The sequence below is a fragment of the Trichomycterus rosablanca genome, chromosome 3 (assembly GCF_030014385.1).
Source record: "Trichomycterus rosablanca isolate fTriRos1 chromosome 3, fTriRos1.hap1, whole genome shotgun sequence".
Taxonomy (NCBI): domain Eukaryota; kingdom Metazoa; phylum Chordata; class Actinopteri; order Siluriformes; family Trichomycteridae; genus Trichomycterus; species Trichomycterus rosablanca.
The window spans coordinates 2,965,001-2,992,884 of record NC_085990.1 but is presented as its reverse complement, the minus strand read 5'-3'; the positions used below and the strand labels follow the sequence as shown (position 1 = coordinate 2,992,884).

Here is a 27,884-nt window from a genome sequence, read left to right as displayed (position 1 = left end):
GGCACACCCCACAAAAGCTGCAGTTTTGGAGATGCTCTGACCCAGTCGTCTAGCCATCACAATCTGACTTTTGTCAAACTCGCTCAGATCCTCACGCTCGCCCATTTTTCCTGCTTCTAACATCAACTTTGAGGATAAAATGTTCACTTGCTGCCTAATATATCCCCCCCACTAACAGGTGCCGTGATGAAGAGATGATCAGTCTTATTCACTTCACCTAGTGGTCATAATGTTATGCCTGATCGGTGTATATTTCCCAGTAAAAGCCAATTTTGGTCCATAGTTACAAAATACTAATGCTAATTAGAACTACAATTGAAAAAGTAACTGAATTTAATTTTCTTACCTGTCGAAAGGTAGAGGATAGGATATGAGAGTGTTGACGACGGTCTGCAGATGCTGTGTGGCCAGGATGAGGATGGACTGTGCAATGGCGACCTTCACCTGCTCTTCAGAGATGAGCTGCAGGCGAACGTGCAAAACCTCCAACACCTCCGGAACCTGAAACACACACCCACCCCACACACACACACACAGCCTCATACTCAGTGGAACGTCCTTCTGCCTTGATATTGTCTAATACAGGCTTTAAGGGTCGCATAGAAAATAATAACAATTAAATAAACTTGCACGCTAACGCCCCATTGTGGAGGCTTTATGTTACATCTTGTGAACCACGGGGGGACCGGATTTTACGGAGCAGAGCAGAGACGTGTCGTTCAAGGTCTTTCGGTGCAAGGAAATGATCTCTTGTGATTTGTGTGCAGCTTCTTTGTTTACATCATGGTTCCAAGACACCTTGATCACTTGAATCTCCGGTGTTGTTTATATAAAACATCACAGCCGAAGCAAATTACGGGTGATTTTGGAGTTCTAATGGTTTAATCATGTTGTAGCCCAACTTTAGGTCCTACAGACTAGCGGGCCATAGTTCGAAACGCTACTTCAAAGGGGTTAAATAGTTCTGATTCTTATCGTGAAGAATTCAAGATCCGTGTCCATGCAAAGGGCGGCTCGGTGGGTAGCACTATCGCCTCAGAGCAAGAAGGTCCTGGGTTCGATCCCCAGGCGGAGTTTGCATGTTCTCCCCGTGTCTGCGTGGGTTTCCTCCTGGAGCTCCCACAGTCCAAAAACATGCAGTCAGGTTAACTGGAGACACTGAAATGCCCTATAGGTGAACGTGTGTGTGTGGTATGATGGACTGGAGCCCCGTCCAGGGTGTTACTGTGTGCCTTGTGCCCATTGAAAAGCTGGGATAGGCTCCAGAACCCCCGCAACCCTAAGAGGATAAGCGGTTAAGAAAGTGAGTGAGCGAGTGTCCATGCTAACCAACGGTGCGAATAATTACCAGATCCTGCATCGTAGCCCCTCTGTTTTTAAGCAGCGTGTTGAGAATGACACTCGATGCTCTGGAGCAGTTGGACTGGGAGTCCACCAGACCTTCAAACAGCATAAAGATCAGTACATTCAGCTGCTGCTGAGGAAGACGCTTACTGATGATCTGCCACAGGACAGGGACATTTTAATGAGTTATACATAAACGTCAGTGCAATCAATAGTCATGTAACGACTGTACGTAACCACGGAGCAGCTAACAATCCAGTACGGGAATGCATACTGTAGGCCACTTTATTAGGTACGCCTATATATCAATGTGTAAAGCCAACAGAAATTGTCCACTCATAATAAAGAGGCCAGTACATTTAAACAGTATTTAAAAATCCCAACAACACTGCTGCACCTGCTACTGCTTGTTGTACACCAAACACGTTATCACCACGTTAGTCTCAGTGCAGTGCTGAGAATGATCCACCACCCTGTAATATCTGCTCAGTGGGGGTTGCTTTTGATTGATAAATGGGGTATAGGGAAGCAGACTGATAACAGTCAGTAATTGTATACCCAGAAATGTCATCTGTATTGTAGGTGTGGCTTATACAAAGACCAATGAAAGTGTGTACCTAATAAAGTGCTCGGTGAGTGTTTGTACTCTTTTAATCCACACCACCTACGTCCCATGAGTCCCATTTTAATTTGATGTGTCCTTCACCCCAAAATGCATTTCTACTCCCTTTATATATGTTGTAGATTTAAAAATCTATAACTCAAATCTATAACTCGATCTATAACCCTGTAGCTGCAGAATCAAGCGCCACTAATTCATCAGAATAGACAGATATTGATGTTTTATTTACCATGTTTGCCATGTGACGTTACGTATTGATATATAATGATATATTGACATCTGTATTAAGTACAGAGCTATACTATATGGTCAAAAGTATTTGGACACCTGATCGTGAGCTTGTTGTACGTCCCATTATAAAAATAAACGGTTTTGGAAATAATGAACACACACACACACTATTTTATTTATTAAATTTTATCTGTCACGGTTACCATTTTTATTGTTGTTACTGTTTACACAGTTAAGGGCCTTTCTCAAGGGCCCAACTGTTCTGGTGGGGCTTGAACCAGCAGCCTTCGCTTACTAGTCCAGTACCTTAACCGCTTGGTTACAACCGCCCTAGAGTTGAGAGACCTTATCAGCTTCAACAACAGACGCTCTTCTGAGAAGGCCTGTCACAAGACTTTGAAGTAGGTCTGTGGGAATTTCTGCCAATTCAGTCTCAGTTGATGTTCCGGTTCATTCCAGAGCTGTTAAATGGGTCTGAGGTCAAACCGAGCTTTTTTTCACATCTTTATAGAGTTTGCTTGGTGCACAGGGGCCTTCCCTAACCTGTTCCCTTGATATTATTGATTTATTACATTGGTTAGAAACGAATGTAGCTAAAATGTCACAATACTTTAGTCCATATAGTGTGTAACAGTCTGAGACGTGTGTTAGATGTGGTGTTTTTACCTTGGTGAGATCAGAGCAGGTTTTATAAAGCACGTTGGGGTCGGGGTCACTGAGTTTCTCTCTCATCGTTAATAAACTTTCAACCGAGTCGTCTTTATAATCCAGTGAGAAGCCTGGTAGAAAAATAAAACAGTAGTAGCATATAAGTCATTTGTAACCGTCGCACCGTCCAAGACGCCTGAACGCGAACGTAAACGTAAATACTGCTCATACTGTAGATTTAAAATTCCCTCAGACGTGTCGGTGTTTGTCTTTGTCTTCACACCGGCGAAACGTTCGGATGAATAACGTGCAGCTTTTCCTAAACACGAGCCAAGATCATCACGCACTCGTATTATTACTGGCTGTTATAAGTAAGAGAAAACGACTCGGATTTCTGACTAAATACCACATTAACCAACCAAACACCGACCTGCTAACACGTCTAGTAAACCGCAGCACTCATGGAACCACGGCCTTTATAATAAGCATGCAGGTTTGTGCCAGCTCTGAATAACCACAACCACCTTGACACGTCCATGATTTCTGTTTGTATGATATTTAGATTTTTAAGTAAAATCTGAGGCTGTTTTTCTGGCATGTCCTTTACTTAACCATTGCAGAAAATGTTTGTCCACAAATTATACATGACAATTAGGGCTGCCACTGATAATCTATTATATCTATTGATTAATCTATAGACTATTTAATTGATTAGTTGATAAAATCCAAAAAATTTAATTCAGAATCTCATTTAAGCTTCTTTTATTTTAATAACAAACTGTACGGCATAATAATACGGCAAAAAACCAAATGTAAACAGGGTTTATGTCCATATGATCAAATTCTCAAGTGCTCCATATTAAACAAAGTGCAGCACGTGTTTATGGCGTCCGTACTTAATAAATACAATAAAATAAAATAGTTGGATGTAGCCACGTCTCATTAAGTCCAACGTACAGTAACGACAGAATGAGCCCCGATTCTAACCTACACATTCACTCAACACTTACTTTAAATTCTCAGCTATGTAAACAAAGTGGTGAGTGTTACGGCGCATTCACATGAGAAGCTTGTGCGCGCCGTCTAACCGAACTCGCTAAGGAATACGGTATTCCAAGCTCTCCGCGATTAAGAAGCGTAATGAAACAATATAGACGTGCAACATGGTGCTGGTGCTGCTGTGGTACCATCAAAGCTCTGCACAGTGAACAAACCAGCTTTTAGTTTTGTGCCAGTTTTAAGTATCACCAAACTTTTGATGATTTGGGTCGTGGAAAACTTTGAGCTTTTCTTTGAAAGCTCTACAATCGTCCTCTGACTGCTGCAGTCAGCTCTACAATCGTCCTCTGTCCTCTGACTGTTTTTTAAGACTGACCTTAATGCCGCCAACCAGAGACTGGACCAAATACGACTCAGGTCATGCACACAGCGAGTAGAGCTGAAGGGAATCATGTAAACGCTTAAATAGTTATATATATTTATTTATTTACAGTAGTACTTTGTAACTCAACGTCTCCTGAACTCGAAATCTTTAAAACTCGACTGTCGCTTTGTTCAGCGCTCGGCTTAATGAAACGTCACCAAAGTGTGAATATGAGACAAATCTGGGTTTATGTGGAATAACCATCAGATCTGGTCTGAAAGCTCCACGTGTATCTGTGTTTATCTGGATTTTCCTCTCTGTTTCACTTTTAAACTTGTGTTTCAGCTCGAGCTTCTGAGAAACTGTTAGAATCAGAATCAGCTTCTCCCAGAGTCTAAAACGCTTCTGGTTCAAAATAAAGCTTAACGTGGTTTAATGTAGTAAAAGAAGGAGACAGGAGCACTAAACTTCTCTTCATTATTACTGCTCATAAGTTCCTCCACTAATCACATTCCTCACTCGCTGTTTTAGTACAATAAGTCGCGTTAAGCTTTGCCGCTTCTCATGTGAATGCGCAGGTACTGAACGGAATACGATACTCCCAAGATCAAGCATCTCCACAATTAAGAAGCATAAGGAAACAATAAAGAAGTGAAGCTAAAGAGCAGCTTTCATTGTATTTTTAACTGTTTTAAATTGTATTTCAGTGTTTTTAAATTATATTTGTGTTATTTTCAGTGTATAAGTGTCAAAAACAACCTCATTATTTTACACGAGACTAAAATGTCTGCAGCTCCACAGGACCATGGACACATTAACAGGTTTCCCAAACATGCTTATGGGAAAAAATATCTTAAAACTCAACGTCTTTTAAACTCAACGCCACTCCCAGAACGAAGAGACGTCAAGCTGTAAAGCACCGCTGTATTTAGTTGTTTTACACTGTGTTCGCATCACGGATTGTTTTCATTTTGGCTTGGTTAAAGACTGTCTCACAATCGTTGGTATTGTTAGAGACTGTCGTTCCTGCATTCCTGTGAGTACTTAGTACAGTATTCTTTCAGTGTGTGTTATTAAACAGTTAATAAAACAATATTAATAAAAAAGTGTGTGTGCTGTTACCATCGTAGCGCAGCTGAATGTGTAAGAGTGCGTAGATGCAGTCGACAGCAGCCTTGCGCACAGTAGCATTGGGGTCCGTACAGCGCGGGGCCAAGCGTCCCAACAGAGCTCCCAGGTTATGAAACGTCACCAAGTTCTGAACATCAATAAAGAGGTGGTTTAGCATGTTCTCATGCCCATGTTAGCCGATCAAACATAAGATTTAAGATTACACACTGTCACACCTTTACACTGAGACTGTCCAGGTAGAACTGCAGTATCTGGGCTGTGGTTCTCACCGCACACTCACGCTCATGCTCGTGTCTGGAACTCAACCAGATCTCCACATGCTGATAAAAGAGAAAGAGCTCGGTTCACGTACTGCACAAGAACACAGAGAATCTGATAACTCAGCATCATCTAAGTTCAGAATTAGCAGCATGTTAGGATCCACTCAGCTGAAGTTCTGCAGGATCGTGGATCTTCTGTGATTGCTGGATAAACGAGCTCTGACTTCAGTGTTTAGTAACTAGTTGTAATGAATTTTACTCTGTTAATCACATCACTACTACACACAGATTATCTAAATTTATATTCTGGGTACAAAGAGACAACAGAAACAATAAGGTCACCCAAAATATTGTAATAAAATAAATATAATGTTTTTATGTATTTACAAAAGGATGCATATTCAAAAATATGTAACATTATTATAATTCTTCTTATTATTGCTGTTATTGTTATTATTACTGTTTATATGCTGTTATATAAATGATATTATTATTGCTATATTATATTTACTAGAGTTATTATCAATATTGTTACTGGTTTATTATTATTATTATTTTAGTGTTACATTAATGATATTATTGTTTTATTACTATTGTTATTATCAATATTATTATTAGTTTTTTGTATTGTTAATAATAATAATAATAGTTATGTTATTATGTTATTTATTTATCTATGTTATTATTATTATTATTACTGTTGTTATAATTAATATTGTTATTGATTTATTTGTATTATTAATAATAATAACAACAATAATACCTATTACTATGATGATTATTATTATTATTATTATTATTATACTGTAACAGTGTAACAGTACTGTGTAGTATTGTTATTTTATTATGATTATTATTTCATTGTTATATTAATGATATTATTGTTTTATTATTATTACTATTGTTATCAATATTGTTATTGATTTATTTGTATTGTAAATATCATATTATTATTGTTATATCTATGCTACTATTACTGTTATTATTATTATTATATTATTATCATTACTGTTATAATTAATATATGTTATTGGTTTAATAATAATAAAAATAATAAAAACTATTACTATGATGATTATTATTTTTATTATTGATACTGTAACAGTACTGTCTAGTATTGTTATATTATTATTTTTACTATTATTATTATTAGTATTGTTTTATTATTTTATTACTATTGTTATTGAGTACTGTTAAATAATTATAATTTCATCTGTAAATAAGTTTTCATCTCCATAAACTCCAACATTTTGTAGTGTGGAATTTGGAATTTAACTGGACTTTACACAATTTACACAAATTACAATTACTTTTTTTGTTCTTTTTTTTTGTTCTCCAGCTTCAGTGTTTCAGCCTGTTTGATTTGCTCATGAATTCATTACCCAGCCACCGAAGTAAAGCTTTCAGAACCAAACCTTATAAGGTGACCGGGGTCTGGATGTATTTAGTGTGTTTAGAAACTGTTGCTAGCAGGAATGTCAGCGGTTAACACTTATAGTTTAATAAAACTGAAACTGGACTCATTTTTAACATATATCATTATTAAACACATTCACCATGATTTAACAATCAGGTAGCTCATGACCAGTCAGGCATTAATTATTATAATTACAAATTCATTTACCTTGAACACAGACTGAATTCCATCTGGACTTAAATCTCTGGCTAGTACACTGCAGAGCAGCTCATGAAGAGCATTAAAGGTGTCCGTGTATAACGCCTAGAAGAAAGCAAAGGCATCAACAGCGATGGCACATACAGTAAAATGCAGTCAATGACAATGTGTAATAAAACAGATTGTAAATAACATTACTTACTCTGCTATAATCACTCTACAGAGATTCTATTACATATTTAGGTAGCTAAATCCTGAATGGCCAAAAACCTAAACCTTACATTTAGAGTGAATGGCTGAACTAATAAGCTTTGTAACTCCTAAAAACCAGCATTAAACAGATCAGCAAGTATGTGCACGTCTCTCAGTCAGGTTCCAACATCACCTCTCGTTCCTTGGGATCGAGAAGCTCATCGTCTTTGACTCGCTCCGTCGTTTCTAACGTAGGAAGGCCGAAGACCCCGTTTATACACGTCTTCAGCATGTCGAAAGTTTCGTTTTCACTCAGCGGTGGTTCCAAGTTTCTAAAATCTCAAGTTAAGTTTCTTATTTCTGAGTGAGTTCTGTATTTATGCTAAATAGAACTGGGTACACATGGTATAAAGTGAAATGTTGGCTATGTGGTCCGTTACTGTTTAAAAAGACTGCATCGGTTAATAAGCACCCATCTCTCTAGAACAGGTCACTGCAGGACATTGTTATAACCATGAACTGTGAATAATAAAGATTTAAAAAGATACATGAGGTTGGCACATGTGGTCATTACACGGTGGCGCACTGGCGTACGCATGGCATCGACCGGCTCCGCCTTGATGAAATCCTACAGACAGAAAGCACATAATTTCCTTTATACCCTCAATTAACACATGTAAAAAAGTGAAAACCGCTAAAAGTGGAGATACGTGTTTTTCATCGGACAGCGACGATATGTAAAAGGTCCGAGTATCTTTGGTCATTCGTTTTTCACTTCAAATACCAAAGTTTAAAAACAAGAAAATGGGCCATTTTTTGTTTCAAAAAACAAGATTGAAAAACAGGAATACGGGGCGTTAATCGTTTTTCATTCAAGATCAAAAATCAAATAACAAACAAGCAGAAATTGAAAAACGGGTCGTATTTTAATTTTCCGAAATCAACATTTTTTATAGGTTCAACTGGAAATAAAAATGCAAGCACTGACGCGTGTATATTTCGTATATAGACAGTGTAAATCAAGCATAGGTGTTAAAAAAAATAATAATAACGTGACGATGCGTCCCCTGTCGTTTTGACTTTTGTGTTTGTATATTTGACGTGCATATATATATTCGCTCTATCTGAAGAAAAAAAACACTACGGGGAAGCGATTTCCGTACTGGACGTTGTACACCGCCGTGGTCATGTTAGTTTATACTGGATGATCCCCTGACGTCCGAGAAGTCATTTATTTATTTTCTTGTATTATAGTATTTCTTGTTCTTGACCAATAAACACTGTACAAACGAAATCTGCAGTAAATAAGGAGCAACAACAATCAAATATATTTCAATAGTTATTTGGTTCATTTTTAGTTAAAGCTGTTTCTTAAACGCGAGGTTAATCTGCGATAACAAACTAAGAAAGCGTCTAAAAAGTGCATGAAGCAGAACGCTGATTAAAATGCGTTAAATGTTGTAATAGTTACACAGTGACGTGTACGATTAGTTCTGTACGTATTACAGAATTGCGTTCTATACGGTAAAATACATGAATGTAAATTTTGTGACAATGGTGAGACATTATTAAACAACAACATTTTTCTTAGAATAGCCCTTTTATTAAGGAAAAATAGTTCTTGTGTGAATTACAGGGGCATGAAAAAGGTACGGCAGACACAAAAGTCAGAACAGGGGACGCGGCGTAACGTTATTATTACGTCTTCTCAACACTTGTGCTTGATTTACACCCTCTATATATGAAGCAAATATTCACGTCAGTGCATGCACGCACTTGTGTGTTTATTTCCGGTTGAACTGATAAAAAAAAATTTGATTGCGGAAAATTAAAATATGACCCATTTTTCAATTTCTGCTTGTTTGTTATTTGATTTTTGATCTTAAAACGAAAAACGGCTCATTTTCTTGTTTTTCAGTTTTGGTTTTTGAAGTGAAACTAAAAGTACACAGACCTACACGGACCGTAAAACTTTTAGCTTTAAATTAGGATCCATGCAAGTATAAGACTTAAAAACAATAATAAAATATAAACTATTTCAGATGACAGAGATAAAAACACCCACCATCATGATTACCATGAGCTCCTGCTTGCGGTTAAACTGGAAGCCCTGTTTGCCAACGCAGGTACTGATGGCCTTCGCGATCAGTCCAACACTCTGAATCAGACTTAGCTTCATGGTCAGGTCCTGCAAAGCATACACACAAAGCACAAACGATTATTATTAAATGAAAGGGCTGATCACTTCACACTACACCTGATAAGCAATCTATCAGGAAGAATGTATCACGCCCAATTTTTTTTCAATTGTAAACCTTTAAAAATGTTTTGTAATGTGAGATTCCTTGTATTAGCTTAAGAGAGGAAGCCAGTTTAACCAAGTCTCCAGAATTCTTTTCCCTTACGACAAACAAGAATGAAGCAAAAGGGGGAAAAAGTAAGCAGAAGGAAACCCCTAAATCTAACTTAAAATACACTATATGGCCAAAAGTATTTGGACACCTGACCGTGAGCTTGTTGGACGTCCTATTTCAAAAACAAATGGTATTAAAACAGAGCGACCTGTATGTGAGCTTTCTCTTCTGAGAACACCACCAAGGCACCAAGTGAATAACACTGATTATCTCTTCATCACGGCACCTGTTAGTGGGGGGGATATATTAGGCACCAAGTGAACATTTTATCCTCAAAGTTGATGTTAGAAGCAGGAAAAATGGACGAGCGTGAGGATCTGAGCCAGGTTGACGAGGGCCAGATTGTGATGGCTAGACGACTGGGTCAGAGCATCTCCAAAACTGCAGCTCTTGTGGGGTGTGTCCCTGTCTGCAGTGGTCAGCATCTATCAAAAGTGGTCCAAGGAAGGAACAGGGGTAAACCGGCGACAGGCTCATTGATGCCCGTGTGGTCCGATCCAACAGACGAGCTACTGTAGCTCAGATTGCTGAAGAACTTCATGCTGGTTCTGATAGAAAGGTGTCAGAATACACAGTACCCACGCTGACCCCTGTCTACCGCCGAAAGCGCCAACAATGGGCACGTGAGGATCGGAACTGGTCTGACGAATCACGTTTTCTTTTACAAGGTGGTCATAATGTTATGCATGATCGGTGTATGTCTGTGGGTATTTGGGCTCTGTGCAGGACGCCGGAGTTTCTTTATGTGAACCTTTTCTTCATGTCATTATAGAGCTTGATCTGTATGCACAAGGACGCAATCGTGACTGAAAGCACATCATTTCCTGTATATAATTGATTTATTTAATAATTAAATCATTAGAAAGGGCGTCCCAATACTTTTGTCCATACAGTGTGGTTATTTTTACTTGAAATAAGATAAAATCACCCATGTGAGCGCTCAGTAAGAACAACAATCAGTGGGTTAGTGGACAGATTTCACTTCTGGAACCTTCTGAACTTCTCGAAGCTTCACGAGACTCAAATGACACCAGAGATAAAATCTTCAAATGATTTTCGACCTGAGCTTACAGAAAATAAACAGTCTGACGGTCCCGGGGTCGAAATGTGTACACGTTCTCTATAGTATATATAAGGACATAATCAAAATGTTTATTTTCTTATTCTTAGCCTTTTCCAGAAGTTCAGAAGGTCGCGTTTTATAAATTCGAGGCTTGTAGACTGAAGGAAACACAGGTTCTCAAAGAAGCTTGAGAAGAGAGCGTGAGAGTTTAAAATAAAGGCGGATTTTGGTACCTTGGTTTCTACTTTAATTCCCAGAACCTGTGAAAATGATCAAAGATGTTTAATGTACAACATATTTAACACGTTTTCTCTTCCTGAAGCTACAAACCAAGTTCAATTAAATAATCTGCACGTTTCTGTTCTGTATATTTTAAAATCATATGTAATATAAACTCCCCGAGCGCTTTATTAGGTACACCTATTTATAAGCAACAGCAACCACACAGGTGGACTTTGTGTATACGATGACTGACTGTAACTCATATGATGCTCTATACACTTTGTCGGCCCCATATTACCATATTATAAATGGCCCCATATTACCCCTACTGACCAGGTAATGTGAGGATAGACGACCATTTGTAGCACTGCATTGACACTAACATGGTAATGGCACAGTAGTTGTTCTGGTACGAGTGTATGAGGTGCAGCAGTGTTGTTGGGATCTTTATATGCTGTTTAAACTTACTGGCCCGGTTATTACAAACAAAGACCAGAGATTAGAGCTGTTTCCTTTTTTGATGGACAATGTGTGTTTTTTAATTAGTTGATCAGTGGACACTTTCTGACAACAGAACACTGTTGCCTTTATATTTATATAAATATTCTGGAGTGCAGACTATGAAGTAAATCTCCACCTTAATCTTCCTTATACTAGTACTGGCGTATTCCAAAATGGATTAAAGCCAGTCTGAAGGCATTATATTCATCATTTTAATATACTGGCAGCTTTTGCGATTGTTTTAATCAAGTTTAGCCATTAGAAGCTGTGCCACCCTGTTTTTCTTAAAATAAACACAAACACCTAACCAGGCCCTCCAGGCGGCTTCGCTCCAGTCAGGCTCTCGCTGACGTGAGGTCATTTAGGGTCAGTGCCAAGCCAAGCAAGGCTGCTTCTCCAGCAGACGCTGGTTTTCGACCACGATCCACAGCCAGCGGCGTTTAGGAAAGTATTACCACGTCGTTAATGTGCCAAAAATCGGTCACAACACGACATTTCCCTCACTGGTGGATTTTTTTCCTGTTAAAACTAAAAATACTCACCATCAGGTTAAGTTTAAATACAGCAGAGAGAAACAGAGAGGAACACTGGGCATCATTTTACTGCCAGTTTCATTTCCATACATCTGGCAGATTTTCTCCCAATTTAGTCATATCCGATTACCCGATTGCTTTTTACTTTCTGCTGAGAGAGCTGTAACAAACACACACACCCGCCGACACGTGCAGTAGCTGACCGCTTCTTTTCACCTGGACCAGAAAGGTTCATATGTGGTTTAGCATTGCGCAGCACCATCGATCAGCCAGCAGGGGTCGTAACTGCAGCAGTTATGAGGAATCCTTACAGTTGAACGGGATTTGTCATATGTGCTGCAATTACGACCCCTGCTGGACTCTGCTGGACAGGGGATAACATGACTCAGTGCTCGATACGGATCTCCATATGAACCCAGCTTGAGCAGGTGAAAAGAAGCGGTCGGCTCTTGCGCACGTTTCGGAGGGGGCTCTCCGTTGTCAGGAGTGGAGATCTGCAGCAGTAGAGGTGGGTCATTGGATATGACTAAATTCAGGTTCGAGCTCATGTTACAGCACTGGGGTTTTTACCTTGGTGTTGAAGAGCTTGCTGATGCTGCGGAGGATGTCGTTGTCGAGGCGGATGAGGAGCTGGTCCTCCGGGGCGTTCAGCGCCACATAGCCATAACACAGAATCAACGTGCTCTTCATCTTCTCTACATCCACGTCGTTCTTATCCTGTTTTATTATTAGTTTACATAAATAAACAAACAGTGTACGTTGCTGTATGGAATTAATAATTCATGAAATGCATCAAATGAAAATTTACTAGTATGACCTTATACACCGATTAGGCATAACATTAAAAGCACCTCTTTGTTTCTACACTCACTGTCCATTTTATCGGCTCCACTTACCATATAGAAGCACTTTGTAGTTCTACAATTACTGACTGTAGTCTATCTGTTTCTCTACATGCTTTGTTAGCCCCCTTTCATGCTGTTCTTCAATGGTCAGGACCCCCACAGGACCACCACAGAGCAGGTATTATTTAGGTGGTGGATGATTCTCAGCACTGCACCGACACTGACATGGTGGTGGTGTGTTAGTGTGTGTTGTGCTGGTATGAGTGGATCAGACACAGCAGCGCTGCTGGAGTGTTTAAATACCGTGTCCACTCACTGTCCACTCTATTAGACACTCCTACCTAGCCGGTCCACCTTGTAGATGTAAAGTCAGAGACGATCGCTCATCTACTGCTGCTGTTTGAGTCGGTCATCTTCTAGACCTTCATCAGTGGTCACAGGACGCTGCCCACGGGGTGCTGTTGGCTGGATATTTTTGGTTGGTGGACTATTCTCAGTCCAGTAGTGACAGTGAGGTGTTTAAAAACTCCAGCAGCGCTGCTGTGTCTGATCCGCTCATACCAGCACAGCACACACTAACACACCACCACCATGTTAGTGTCACTGCAGTGCTGAGAATGATCCTGACCATTGAAGAACAGGGTGAAAGCAGGTTAAAAAAGTATGTAGAGAAACAGATGGACTACAGTCAGTAATTGTAGAACTACAAAGTGCTTCTATATGGTAAGTGGAGCTGATAAATTGGACAGTGAGTGTAGAAACAAGAAGGTGGTTATAATGTTATGCCTGATCGGTGTATACCTTCTGTATATAATTTGATACACACAGAAATTGGCGAAGGCCATTTCGGATGTCTCGATTAAAGGTCGTCTGGTGCATGCAGTACACGGATAATCCACCAGGGTGCAGAAGATATGTATCTAATTGTATACATCAGGTTTTGCAGGAAAACAATATACTGATGACCTGGACCAGGGTTTTTCAAACTTAACATGAGCCAGGCAACACAATGCATCTTACGCTCTTGCAATCTGGTCCCACTGTGGTTTACAAAATGTAACATAAAGCCTTCACAAGGGGGCGATCGAGTACAAGTTTATTTAATTATCGTTATTTTGTTCTCCCATTTTGCGGTTGCAACCCAGAGTTTAAAAAACCTAGATGTAGAGGTCTCTAAAAGTCATGTATCAAATATGATACGCTTGGTGTTATAGGGTTAACAATGCATGTCTGTAAAGCACTTAATGATTGAATTTAAACCAATAAACTGTGTTTGTTTCAAACCTACTTTGAGAAGGCCGAATATCCCAGAGGCTTTCTTGAAGGCGTCGGATTTCCCAAAGTCGTCCAGCTTGGCGAGAGTGGCATCCAGATGACTGCTGGCACACAGGCCCACGCACACCGCGACGCCCTGCGAACCAAAACGCGCCGTGCAATTCTGATTATCGAACTTAATAAATGTATACGATTGTTAGGAACTTTCTCGACCGCATCCTTTAATCACATCTCGGCGATAAGATCAAAATCACAGCCTCGAGCCGAGCCACGACGGCTCTCGGCCGATCATCCGTTCACTCGCGTCAGCTTTGATAGAAGGAAACAAACAAATCAGAGCCGAGGCTTTTAACCGGACGCTCTGACAGGAAGCTGCACCGAGGTCACGTCAAACGAGCGTCCGCGGCCGAGACCGCCGGCGTCTGGAGCGCGCTAGATAATAAATGAAAGACCCGAGAGACGCCTTACAGATAAGACGAGGTGAAAGCAAACAAAAGGAATGATGGACGGGTGTGAAACGCGTTCTCGCTGGCGTACCTCTCGCTCTGTGGCGTCGTTATGGCGGGCGCTGATCAGAATCTCCTGGAGCTGTTTCCTCACTTGCTCGTTGCTGGTGGATCGCTGCAAAGCCACGCCGATGCACTTGTACAGGAAGCTCTAAGAAATACCAAATTAATCGTAAAACAAAACTGCATTTTCACTCGGGTTATAAAGAAAAAAACTCCTGTCCGAATACTTTTGAAAACTATTATAACGGTCCTACTTTTAATACTTTGAAATATGTACTTTAAATTCATTTTCAGAGAGCGAGAGCGCAGCTACAGATCTCTATGGAGTGAGAGTGCTGATTCGAAACGCACCCTCACCCACCCTCAGTGTGCATACGTCAGCTCAGGAGGTTCAAACCCAAACAGGACGACGTTCTCGGGCATTTATGGTATTGAAAAAAGATATGGTATTAAAAAAAGTAGCATATTTGATACATCAGGCTTTAGTTTTAATTTATAGTTCGCAGCATGTTTTTTCAACATTCATAAAAACTCAGCTCTGCCATCCGGCTGGGCTGGGCGGCTGCATGAACAACGATAGGCTGTTGTTCATAGGTTTAGAGGCAAGCCGGATCATGGGTCCTCATAACTGGCGCAATTACGACCCCTGCTGGCTGATTGATAGCGCCTGCACAGGGCTGAGGAATAATGCTGATCAGGGTGTGGCTCTCCGTGCACAGTGCTGATCGGTATGAAAAATGCAGTCTGTACTGCGCACGTGTCGGAGGGGGCGTGTGTCAGTTGAGAAGCGTCCTCGGTCAGGGGGATTATATAAGTTTCAATAAGAATTAAATAGTGTATGTTGCTTTATGGAATTAAGAATGCATGAAATGCATATATTGACTGATATGACCTTATATTCCTGCTGTATATAATTTGATACATAACAAAGAGACCATAACAAAAAGTCAAACCTGCTAAACCTACTGACCTTCTCTTCTAAGGAGCTGTTGTAGGTTGGAAGGTATCGCGTTGCTTCGCCCGCTAGCTGACAGCTCCACTGTCCTTCATCAATAATCATCAGAGTTTTGGACAGGAACTTTCCCCAAAATAAAAACAAAATATTATAACATAGCACAGAGTCTCTTAGATCAGGAGTGTCAAACTCAAGGCCCGCGAGAGCTTAAAAGACGTACGATTGTTGTGATGGTTCGATCAGTTACAGAGAGTTCATTTAATGGGACACCAGCGCATTTAAGCGGCAGCCGATGACATCGTAGTCATGATAACTAACTCTGACCTTTGCTAAGATGCCGTGTCACTTTTACATTTTAGCAGCAAAAGAACGCGGGGTAACGTAGTCAGCAGCGTAAACAATAATAAATAGACGTTAATTCTATCACAATTTGATACAGAAGCATCGTCTGTAAGTCGTCGACGTTTATATTCTCAGTTGTTTGTAAATGTTTAGCAAGTACGATACAGCATTTCAGTTACGAATTTACCGTAATTCTGTGATTAAATACGGTTGTTAGCGTTACTATAGTAATTAGTATTTTTACACACGATGCTAACTCGTTAGCGCTATTTTATGTTTAGTTAAATTTCATATTGTACCAGATGTAACACTTTTAGTACTACAGCTATGTGCATGTACTGTATTACGTTTTTATTGTTTGTATTTTGTAGTTTTTTTTTTTGTTTTTTTTTTTTTTTACCCCTTTTTCTCCCCTTTTAGCGCATCCAATTGTTCAATTAGCATCGTGCTTCCTCTCTGTCTATGCCGAACCCTGCCCTGAACGAGGTGATTGAAGCTAACCCGTATCCCCTCCGAAACACGAGCAGCAGCCAGATGCATCTTTGCCACCCACACAATGACGAGTTTGGCGCCACCTAGCGTTGCATGCGGAGAGACACACCCTAAGGGCACCCTCTCCCATCTCTGTGTAAGCGCCTCCAATCAGCCGGCAGAGAACGCAATCGCATTCTGACAGAGAGAGACCCACATCCGGTTCTTTGTCCCACCCCCCACATGAGCAACCGGCCAATCGTTGCTCATACAGCCACTCAGCTTCTAACCGGTAAAGCAAGGCTGGATTCGATACCACGCTTCTCAGAATCCAGCCCTGGTTGCAGCGCGTTTCTTTTTACCGCTGCGCCACCTGAGCGGCTATGTATTTTGTAGTTTTTACTCCATTCCGATGCACACAGTGTATCACACAGCTGGGAAGCAAATAAAACCGACATAACAGTATTTCGGAGGGAGCTGTCTGTCTGTCTGTCTGTCTAGCTGAGAATGGGGGGAAACTTAGCGAGGGCAGAACAATCGTCTGTAAAATCCTACATAAACTGCATCTCCCACAATGCATGCCGATTTTGTGGCCTGCAAAGTGACGCATCTCGCCACTAGATGATGTTGAGAAATATTTACAAATAATCCCAAAATGTACAAGAAGAGAAAATTGAAGCAGAAGGAAGAAATTTAATGACAGATGGGAAAGTGAAAACAAGGTACGTCTCTTGTGTTATGAGGCCGTGTCTGTGGTAAAGGAGTACAATATAAATGTAGATACACACCACCACAATGCAGATGTGGCCCTCAGTGAAATGAGTTTGACACCGCAAAAAGTGAGATTAGGACACACAGAGGTGCGGCTGCTTACCCGTAAAATACTTTCCTCCCATTTCTTCCCGTCCAGAGTTTCTGCTGTAGATTCTAATCATGAAGCGACACAAAAAGTGAAAGAAATTAACGTAAGTAGGAAAATGTTAGTACCATTCCGAATTAAGCCGTCAGCGGTGCATGATTTTAGGAAAATATTAGGAAATGTAAAACATAATGTCTCTTATTAAAGCGAGACCTTGGATCATTCGTGGACACGTCTGGAAGTGTTTAGGATTCTTGGTTATGGAAATAAAAAAAACACGTTTTTAGTGAAGCTACTTTTAAACCCACAATTGAGGAATTTTGTTTTTATGTACTCATAGAGAAAACGCTAAAAGTAAAGTAAAGGGAGAACATGCAAACACTACACAATAAGTCCCAGGACTGCTCTACCTGGGAATCAAACCCAGGACCTTCTCGCTGTAAGGCGACAGTGCTACCAACCAAGCCAAGAACATTTAATCAGAGGTAGTTCTTTATTTGTAGTAACAATTATAGTTAATATAGCAGTACTAATAAGTAATTAAGTAATTATAATTAATATAGCAGTACTAATAAGTAATTAAGTAATTACAGTTACATAGTAGTACTAATAAGTAATTAAGTAATTACAGTTATATAGTAGTACTAATAAGTAATTAAGTAATTATAGTTATATAGTAGTACTAATAAAAATAATTAAGTAATTATAGTTAATATAGTAGTACTGTACTAATAAGTAATTAAGTAATTATAGTTAATATAGTAGTACTAATAAGTAATTAAGTAATTATAGTTATATAGTAGTACTAATGAGTAATTATTTAAAGTTAATATGGTAGTACTAATAAGTAATAAGTTATAGTTATTATAATAGTACTAACGTAATTAAATAACTATAGTAAATATGAGTACTTATAGTTAATGTACTAATACAGTAGTACTAATAAGTAATGAATTAAAGTTAATACAGTAGTACTAGTAAGTAATAAATTTACACAGCAGTACTAATAAGTAATTATATATAGTTAATAGTATTACTAACATGTAATTAAATAACTATAGTTAATACAGTAGAAATAATAAGTAATTAAGTAATTACAGATAATATAGTAATAATAAGTAATAACAGTTAAAATAATAGTAATAATAAGTAATTAAGAAACTAGTTAATATTATAGTAATAATAAGTAATTATATTTAGTTAATATGGTAGTACTAATAAGTAATTACATGTAGTCTTATAAATACACACAATAACAAGCCGAAAACAGCAGCCAGTAATGTGTGAAAGCCTTTAAATAATTGTCTAAAAGCATTTTTTTATTTATTATTTATATTCAGATACGTATAAAAATACATTCCAATACCCATTATAGTTTAATTTATATAGTTGCTGTTAAATGTATTAAAAACAAGCAGACTTGGCTTTTACTAACATATCAGTTAAAGTGCTCACTGACCTTCCAGATATGTGAGGAGTTGAGGAATTTCTTTCTCCCAAAGTTCTTCTACTTTAGGGTGGATGTTGGGGCCGATGGCGTTCAGAAGGCTGAGAGAAGGAGCGCCGTGTCCTCGATACCAGAACGGGAAGGAAGAGTTCACCTGAGGCATCGTTCACGCGGTCATTATACAAAGCGTTTAAACAGATTGTTTATATTAAACATAATAAAACAACAATTTTATGATAAAAAACTAGGGCTGTCAAACGATTAAAATTTTTAATCGCGATTAATCTCAGAATTTCATATAGTTAATCGCGATTAATCGCATTTAAAAAAATCTGTGTAAATGTTATAGAAAACAAGGATTTTTAAGTGAAATGTTACAATTAAAATGGTGAACACATTTTATGCTAAATGTACTTATGTTAAAAACTGCTGGGACAAGAGAAAACTGTAAGGGAGTTTATTCACTCACATACTAGGCAGTAAATGTCAGATTGTAGGTTAGAATTTCTCCATCAGCAAACACTGTAGATCAGCGGTGCTTTAGGTGGGATAAGGCGTAGTTATTGTATCAGACTTGTCTGTGGTTGTATCGTGACGATGGTTTGATGGACGTTTCTACACGAAGTGAGTGTGTTTTGACCCTTTGGGGCTTCCATAGTTCATGAACTAACGTGCTTGACTCAGCTTTCCGGTATTCGGTACAGGAGAAGAAGTTAATTAAGTGTAATAAAGTGTTCTGCTCCCGACAACTTGTGAATATAGCGTGTATTTATTTCTTTATTATGCAAGTGCATCACTACCACGATCGGTTACATTATGTTAACAAACCGCAAATGAAAAACGGTGGCAAGTCCGACATTAAAACGTTTGTTCTACCAGTCAAGTGTCAACATGAACTAGAATTTGCGTTAATGGCACTAATTTTTTTAATCGCGTTAAATTGAGGTCGCGTTAATGCGTTATTATCGCGTTAACTTCGACAGCCCTATAAAAAACATAATATTTCATCAACACAGTATTATCCAAAGAATTATTTTTACATTAACAAAAGCAATAAAAGTCCAAACTGTCAAAAGTTTTGTGTAAATCAGCATTAATGTATTATAAATTTATACGATTTGACCCCCCTCTTGTGCCATTTCATGATATGATCCCTCTTACACCACTTCACTCTCTAAAATGGTAAAATATTAAATGTGTAGACAAACTTACCAAGAGCTTTACTAGTAGTAAATACTGTGAGGGAAGACTAGAACCTGTACAGACAAAATAACAAGAGAAGAGATTAAATCATTAACTCAGGTCCATCCAAAGCCAAATGAATAATGATAAAGTTTTATATTTACATTTACAGCATTTAGCCAACAATTTTATCGAAATAAACTTACAACTGTGACTTAATACAATAAAAGCATATACTTTTATACACTTTAATACAACAGTATAATGACAACACATGCAATCCAGTTCTCATGCAGAGCACCAAACTGAAAGTGTCTCAGAGAGCAGGAAAAATGCCCTGGCTGAGTACGAACACACTTTTATTAAAGCCTTAAATCTATTTTCCTTCTTTCATAGGAAGCAATAGGAATAATTCCAGCTTCCCTTTTTATTACAGCAGCCAAACCTACTACAGATATCACAGAAATTTAATACAGTGTACTGTCCGACTGGAATAGGAACGATGTTCTGATTTTCTTTGATAATAAAATCGGAAAAAAGGGAATGTTTTACACACTTCGGTTACATTCACGACAAAAAACGATAGTTACTCATTACACAAGATTCATCAGTTCAAGTTTTTAATATCAAACACAGTCATGGACAATTTAGTATCTCCAGTTCACCTCACTTGCACATCTTTGTACTGTAGGAGGAAACCGGAGCTCCCAGAGGAAACCCACGCAGACACGGGGAGAACATGCAAACTCAACACAGAAAGTATTTAATCTAATTTTTCTAATCTAAACATCCCGCATGTAAAGACAAGCCGGTGGAGTTTTTTCAATGACGACTTCATGAGCTGAAGGTATCACAGAAGTGTCTGACAGCATCTTGCTCCAAACAAGAACATGCGCTCCGGGCGTCTTACCACGTAGCTCACCGTATTGCGAATGCCAAGAAACCCCACACAATAGCCGAAGAGCTTATTTTACCCGCTGCCATGGACATGGTAAGAGAGGTGCTGGATCAATCAGCGGCCCAACTGTCTCACTGACTTCCACAAAAGACAGGTTAGGTGAAAGCATCTTGTTTTGTAGCCTTATTTATTTTATGCAGTTTTGATATTTAAATGTATTGTAGTAACTTTTATACATGCAGCTGGCATGGTCCTCCTCAGTTTCTCAAAACAATTGCTCTTAAATTCACTTTGCATGCATATGTATGTTTAAATGTGTTTTTGAAGGCTATTTTTCAAAAATAAATTTGTTTGGTTTGTATTCTATAAAAGTGGGTCGCGACTTAATGACCATGAGAAGATGTGGGTCCCGGGCTGAGACCAGTTGAGAACCCCTGCTCTAGGCCACCCTAGGATGAAGGGACCCAGTTGAGACCCTGTTGCTCCTCTACAGGTTACTTCCGTGTAATATTTAGGGAGTGTTACGTTGCCACTGTTGCCCTCGGCTTGCTCATTAGGGTTTTTTAGCAGTGCTAGGGCTTGAACAAACAGCCCTCTGATTACTAGTTCAGTTCTCAGCTACTGTTGCCATGATTAGCGAGGAGGGGGAAGGTCGCAGCAGGTTGTACAAGAAAGAATGGTTTGCTCAGCTAGTGTCTGTTAGGAGTTTGGTATTGTTTCCTTTATCCACATGAGTGTCTCCACTTGACAATAACATACCAGTAGGTGAAATGACTGCTCTGAATTCAGTAAATGCTTGTTTAAGTGATTAATTACATAGGTAGGTGTGTGGTGTCCACTCCAAAGTACATTCAGCCTTTTGCTTAGAGCTTTTGGTTCGGCTCGAGACCGACCGCGACACAGATCAGTATCAAGCGCTTACTGAAGATGACTGAATAATGATGAAATAAATACATGTACGAATGAATAAACAGCAAGTCGGAACGTTTTCCAATTAAGTGTTCAGGTTAATCACTGCAGGCGTAAGAAAACAATCCAGGATGACAAAGCTTTATTCAAATGATAGATGTACTTTTTTACTGAACTAATTAGAACCAGAGTTAATGGCAAGTCAGACAACTGCTCGGAAATGGCTAAAATCGCAAAAAAAAAAGAAGTAAAAGTGGAAAAAAGGCGTGAGGCCAGAGCTTAGAGCTGCTGTGGAGTCGGTCTGTGTTATGCACCAGCCTGACTTAACCTGAACAGAATGGTTTAAAGCCCCCGGCACGTATAGGTGTCTGGAGCTGTGCTCATCAACGACATCATAAGAGTGTGTGTGCGTGTGTGTGTGTGTGTGTGACGAAGATATACGCTGTATTTTGGCAGCGCTCACCTGGCACGTTAAAGCTGATGATGAAATTGGGTTCTTGAGCTGAACGCTTTTTATTGGCGAGCAGGATGAGGCTCCTACAGAGAGGCGCGGTGGCGTTAAGGTACTGAGATGGCGTGAGGTAGCACAGCAGCATCGGCCACAGCACCTACACGACACACACACACACACACACAACACACACACAGGTCAAATTCAATCAAATTTAAAGCTCAAGCGCAGAGAGCCGGGTCTCGACTTAAGAGTCTTGGGTCCGGGTCTTTTTTATGTGGAGTTTGCATGTTCTCCCCATGTGTGTGTGGGTTTCCTCCAGGAGCTCCGGTTTCCTCCCACAGCGCAAAGACGTGCAAATGAGGTGAACTGGAGATACGAAATGTGCACTGCACACTTTTGCACGCGTCGGGCTCCCGATCACCTGATTGAACTTTGACCCAGTTTGCCGCTGACTTTTTCAAAGCTCCTCCAATGAGACGAACTGTTTGATATGAGGCTGTAAAACAACACTTAACGTGACTTACTGTAGTAAAACAGCGAGTGAGGAATGTGATTAGTGGAGGAACTTATGAGCAGTAATAATGAAGAGAAGTTTAGTGCTCCTGTCTACTTCTTTTATTACATTAAACCACGTTAAGCTTTATTTTGAACCAGAAGCGTTTTAGACTCTGGGAGAAGCTGATTCTGATTCTCACCATTTCTCAGAAGCTCGAGCTGTTACACAAGTTTAAAAGTGAAACAGGGAGGAGAATCCAGATAAACACAGATACACGTGGAGCTGTAACACTCGATCTGATGCTCATTCCACACAAACACAGATTCGCCTCAAGCCGAGCGCTGAATAAAGCAGCAGCTTTGTGAAGATCAAAGCGCTTCTCATGTGAATGCGCCCTAATAAACAAACAGACAACTATCCACAATTAATAAATGCTGAGTGTCAGCAGTCCTACAGTAATGCTGGAAGCTATACGGGATAAAAAAAATCTGAACAGACCCTTTAGGGATTAATGATTCCTTACATTAATTTTATTTGGGTATTAATAAAATATCTGTTTGTCTGTCTGTCTATCCATAAATAGAAGCTACTTACACATAACTGTGGTGTCAAGAAAACAAAGAGCTTAGCAGTTCTGCACATTTCATCACATTCTTTGCATGATTATTACATCTGCTTGTTCAATACAACCATTCTTCTTCTGTCGTGTGTGTGTGTGTGTGTGTGTGTGTGTGTGTGTGTGTGTGTGTGTGTGCTCATACGTCGGTCAGGCGGCCCACGGTCGTGGTGAAGAGGTGGAGTGTGTTATCACACATGCTCCTCAGGGCCTCGTTGGTCACCTCCTCTGGATCGCTGGGGCGTGGCCCTCGCTGCAAACACAACCTGAGATCAGATCAGCGTCCACACACTGACTGACTGTCCGGCACACTGCGCTATCGACCGGTCCAGAATGAATACTCCTGGCTAAAATGCTAAATGGACAAAAGTATTGGGACGTCGCTTCTAATTTTTGAATTCATGTGTTCCAGCTGAACCAAGTGCTAACAGGTGTAATAAATCAGTTATATAAAGGAGATTATATGCTTCCAACATTGCAGGAACAGTTTAGGGAAGGCCCCTGTAAACATCTCAAAAGAAGTCCAGAGTCCTGACCTCAGCCCCACTGAACAGCTCTGGAATGAACTGGAACATCAACTGAGGTGCCAAATTCCCGCAGACATGCTTCAAAGTCTTATGAGGAGCCTTCTCACAAGAGCGGCTGTAGTCGCTCTATTTTAAAACCATTTGTTTTTTTTAAATGGGACGTCCAACAAGCTCATGGTCAGGCGTCCAAATACTTTTGGCCATATAGAGTGTAACCGTTCTTATTTATTAAAATAAATCAGGAGTACAGGCTACATGTGTGAGATGATGAAGATGAAAGACGTACGTAGTAGGTGTCGGACAGGGCGCAGTGCTGAACGATGAAGCGTACCAGCAGGTCTCCGCCCTCCAGCTCCAGGTAACCGTGATGAGCCATGGCACTGATCACCTGAACGACACTCTTCTTCACCTGCGCAGTAATGCAGACGATCAGTACATCGATACGCTTTATCTGGAGGGTGTTTTATAATGTTAAAGCAGGAAGCTGCATCGCCACACCGAATTCTCTTTTCATTACTGTGTAATATATACAATTCGCTGTGAAATTCAAACTCTAAGATTTGTGATTGCCGATTGCCCATGTTGGGCCCCGAGCAAGACCCTTAACCCTCAACTGCTTGAATTGTGTTCATTGATAACTGTATGTCACTTTGGATTAAAGCGAAATGTAAAAAAAATCTTCAATTCAATTAAATACTGATAATAAACGCTTATTAAAGAATGTTATCTACAGTATATTAAATGTCAGAAACAAGATCAGGTTTTTATTTATGATGCATTATTAACTTACTGATGAGCTCACCTTATTGCTGTGGTCGACTAGAGGCTGTCTGATACTCGCAAGAATGAGCAGCTTCTTGGTTTCCATTATGGCAGCTAAAGAAGGTAAAACAGTAACATATTTATACAGAGTTTATTTATTTATTTATAAAATTTATGCATTTTCTCCCAATTTATCGTAGTCGGTTTGTCTTCCGCTGCTGGTGGATCCCTGATTGCAGTTGTGGTGGGTATATTGCTGCTCACGCCTCCTCCAACCGGCGACCAGCCCTTAGTGGAACCCTTTTTCACCCATGCATCCTGCACAGGTTCTTCTCCCTCTGCCAATCAGGGTCCTTACACAGCGCCCCATCCACGTAGTCCGGTCATCCCGCCCTAGCAGAGACGTGTCTGCTGCAGGCACTGGCAACTATGCCCGTCAGTAGGCGCCTGAGGAGTATCTAGCGGAATATCTCGCTGCGCCACCTGGACGCCTGCCTTTGATTTATTAAAATCTAACGCAGCTTTAACTATGAACGTCAACAAAAAGAAAACACTCAAATTCTCAAAGCCACTAACCCAACCAGCATGCATTCAAACATGACTGACGGGGAAAGAAAACACCTTTTACTGCTGACTGGAATATTCACGATTAATTTCAACGTCCTGGCGGCGGGTGTGTATTATTTTATTTTTATTTAATACTAGGACCGTTCTAAAGTTGATTAATTTGGATTGACGGGTGTGATGCGTGATGAGGCGACGAGCAGCAGATTTCTGTGCTGTCTAGTGTTTTTGTAAGCGAGAGGAGTTTGTACCAGTGAGTAGGGAGTTATACCAGTCCAGTAGCCACAAAGGAAGACTGAAAGAGATGGTGAAAAAGTTATAATGTGATTATCAGTTATGATAAAGAAAACATACCAAACCACAGGTTTCTAAATGTGGGCAAGCGCTACAGTATGAGCAAGATACGAGTTGCAGAACTGTCCTGAAAACTATTCTTTTTTCTATTTTATTGATGTGTTTTCTCACTTTTTTTGCCAATTTAGTCATATCCAATTTGTCTTCCGCTGCTGGGGACGCCAATCGGGTTGAGGTAGGCTCTCCGACCACTTCTTATTTCCCCGTACTTCGGTGGATTCACGCTTGGAGGGTTTGCGCCCTGATCTCCTCGTTTCTCCACTCGAAGACCCTGCCCCGTTTTCAGCCCCGTCTTTTCCCACCCTGCAGACTTTAGTGGCCAATTCTGTCTGCGCCAGGCACTGCCGACTGTGCCTGCTAGGGGGCGCCCAGCGGCCCGGTAGCAGAGCCGAGATTCCAACTCGAAGAGGGCGAATGTTATGTGCTGTGTCCGTTAGTGCCTGAAAAGCTCACGTGTTGAGTTGATGAGGTGTCTGAGCACAGCCAGCGAGCCCATTCTGCTTCTCTCATTACTGTTCTCCAGCCTCTGCAGGACAAACAACGTCAAGCGGTCTGGATACGCGTTGGCTGCATCAGAAACAGACGAGCGTTACGTTAAACGACGTGAATAAACGTCTAGAACAATAAAAAACAGCTATTAATCAGGCCAACTATAAATCATGAATGTAAAGAAATGCCCAAAAATAAAACGTACATCCTTAACCACCAATAATTACTGTTCAGTAGCCGCCAAAATAACGTGTCAGAGCATTTAATTATGGATTACCTTACAGATTTACACAAACCACAGCGAGGAATTACACAGTCAGTGAGAAACGCTAATAAAATACAAACACAAGGAAAGCCTAGTCGACGAGCCAAACTCCTAATTGGGAAACGTCGGCAGGAGCCGAGGCGTCTGAGGATTAAACCGCTAGAACTTAATCCGTCTATTTCTAACCAGAGCCGCGTACCGACGGTCACCTGAACCGTTTTACAGCGTCGTTTAGGAATAAATTCCTCCTATTTCAATTAAATGTTGTAAAAGACGTTATTTAAAGCTGGTTTCTTAAATGTCATCTGTATACCAGTACCAGTAAAAAAGAGAACTCACCCAGCACGGTGAAGCATCGCAGTACTTCGTTGTGGTTTTTTACAGTGGGAAGGTTGTTATAGTCCACAGGTGAACACACCTGAAAGAGAACAACACGTTTCTGTGCATATTCACTGGATTTAGAAAGCGTTCAAACCCCTGCTCCCTTATTTAGGGGTCGGATGCTCTTCCTGACGTTTCAGCCTTAATTATGATATATTCAGCCACACAAGCTAGTCCATTGCACTTTTGCACTATTTACACCAGCACAAACAATAATGTATATATTGGATGTATGTTATATACTCGGTTTTATTTATACTCATTCATTATCACAATATTTCTGTGCATTTTAGTCACTTTTAACCACTTTTCATCACTAATTCTTTAAATATACACCATTTATATACACTACACAATCAGCAATATCGGTTTACTACTTACCTAGCTGTTTACTACACTTATCTAACCGTTTACTACATTTATCTCAGTCACTCCTGCAGTTTAATTGTAATTAAGATGCTACTGCATTTTATTGGCTCTGTACCTGTACTCTGCACAATGACAATAAAGTTAAATCTAATCTAATCTAATGTAATCAAATGTTGGCTAAGTGGTTAAGCTGCCTCCAAAAGGACTCTACACTATGCTGTGTGTCAGAACAGCTACAGAAAACTTTAGACCAACAAATACTGATAAATTCTGATGACTGACAGATCAGCGCTCAGCAGCGTGACTCAGATCTAACACAAACACTAAAAGCTTTCAGCAGGTTTGCACATGCGAGGTGGGTCTGTGTGCAATAAAAACCTGCTTACGAAACAGTCGTGCTTACACAAGCCAGAGGGGCGGAGGAGGAACCATACATGTAAAAACAAAAAAAAGAACTTCCTGAACCTGTTGGTGTAAAGCGGTGAGAAGATTGTCCATCTGAGTCTCCAGAACTCTGCTGCCCATGTTCACTGAGGCTTCCAAAAGCTGGCAAAGGCTCTGCCAATTAACACACAAATTAATAAATTAATGAAGAAACAGACATATGCACACTGCATTACCGATTACTGGCACTTTCTATCACTTTAAAATGATTTTAAATGATCTGTATAATAGTAAAAGTGTAATAATAATAATAATAATAATGTGTGTAATAATAATAATAATAATAATAATGTGTGTAATAATAATAATAATAATAATAATAATGTGTAATA

General features: G+C 39.8%; 1 protein-coding gene across 2 annotated transcripts in view; it reads right to left on the bottom strand.

Annotated features, from left to right (window-relative positions):
* The window catches only part of mroh1 (maestro heat-like repeat family member 1), a 52,587-nt gene that overhangs the window by 10,751 nt on the left and 13,952 nt on the right, over nt 1–27,884 (bottom strand). Inside the window, exons 9-32 of one of the 2 annotated variants that reach the window (XM_062992437.1) lie at nt 27,574–27,666; nt 26,698–26,776; nt 26,058–26,171; nt 24,727–24,800; nt 24,211–24,333; nt 23,543–23,650; nt 22,295–22,439; nt 20,055–20,098; nt 18,855–18,996; nt 17,411–17,463; nt 15,739–15,846; nt 14,797–14,916; nt 14,273–14,395; nt 12,710–12,856; nt 11,117–11,143; nt 9,472–9,594; nt 7,955–8,034; nt 7,600–7,738; nt 7,224–7,319; nt 5,555–5,659; nt 5,331–5,466; nt 2,864–2,976; nt 1,349–1,501; nt 347–501 (exon numbers count right to left, since the gene is read on the bottom strand). In XM_062992437.1, coding sequence (XP_062848507.1) covers nt 347–501; nt 1,349–1,501; nt 2,864–2,976; nt 5,331–5,466; nt 5,555–5,659; nt 7,224–7,319; nt 7,600–7,738; nt 7,955–8,034; nt 9,472–9,594; nt 11,117–11,143; nt 12,710–12,856; nt 14,273–14,395; nt 14,797–14,916; nt 15,739–15,846; nt 17,411–17,463; nt 18,855–18,996; nt 20,055–20,098; nt 22,295–22,439; nt 23,543–23,650; nt 24,211–24,333; nt 24,727–24,800; nt 26,058–26,171; nt 26,698–26,776; nt 27,574–27,666 — 2,600 coding nt within the window. The remainder of the gene's footprint in view (nt 1–346; nt 502–1,348; nt 1,502–2,863; nt 2,977–5,330; nt 5,467–5,554; nt 5,660–7,223; nt 7,320–7,599; nt 7,739–7,954; nt 8,035–9,471; nt 9,595–11,116; nt 11,144–12,709; nt 12,857–14,272; nt 14,396–14,796; nt 14,917–15,738; nt 15,847–17,410; nt 17,464–18,854; nt 18,997–20,054; nt 20,099–22,294; nt 22,440–23,542; nt 23,651–24,210; nt 24,334–24,726; nt 24,801–26,057; nt 26,172–26,697; nt 26,777–27,573; nt 27,667–27,884) is intronic. The other variant, XM_062992439.1, reaches the window with a different exon arrangement.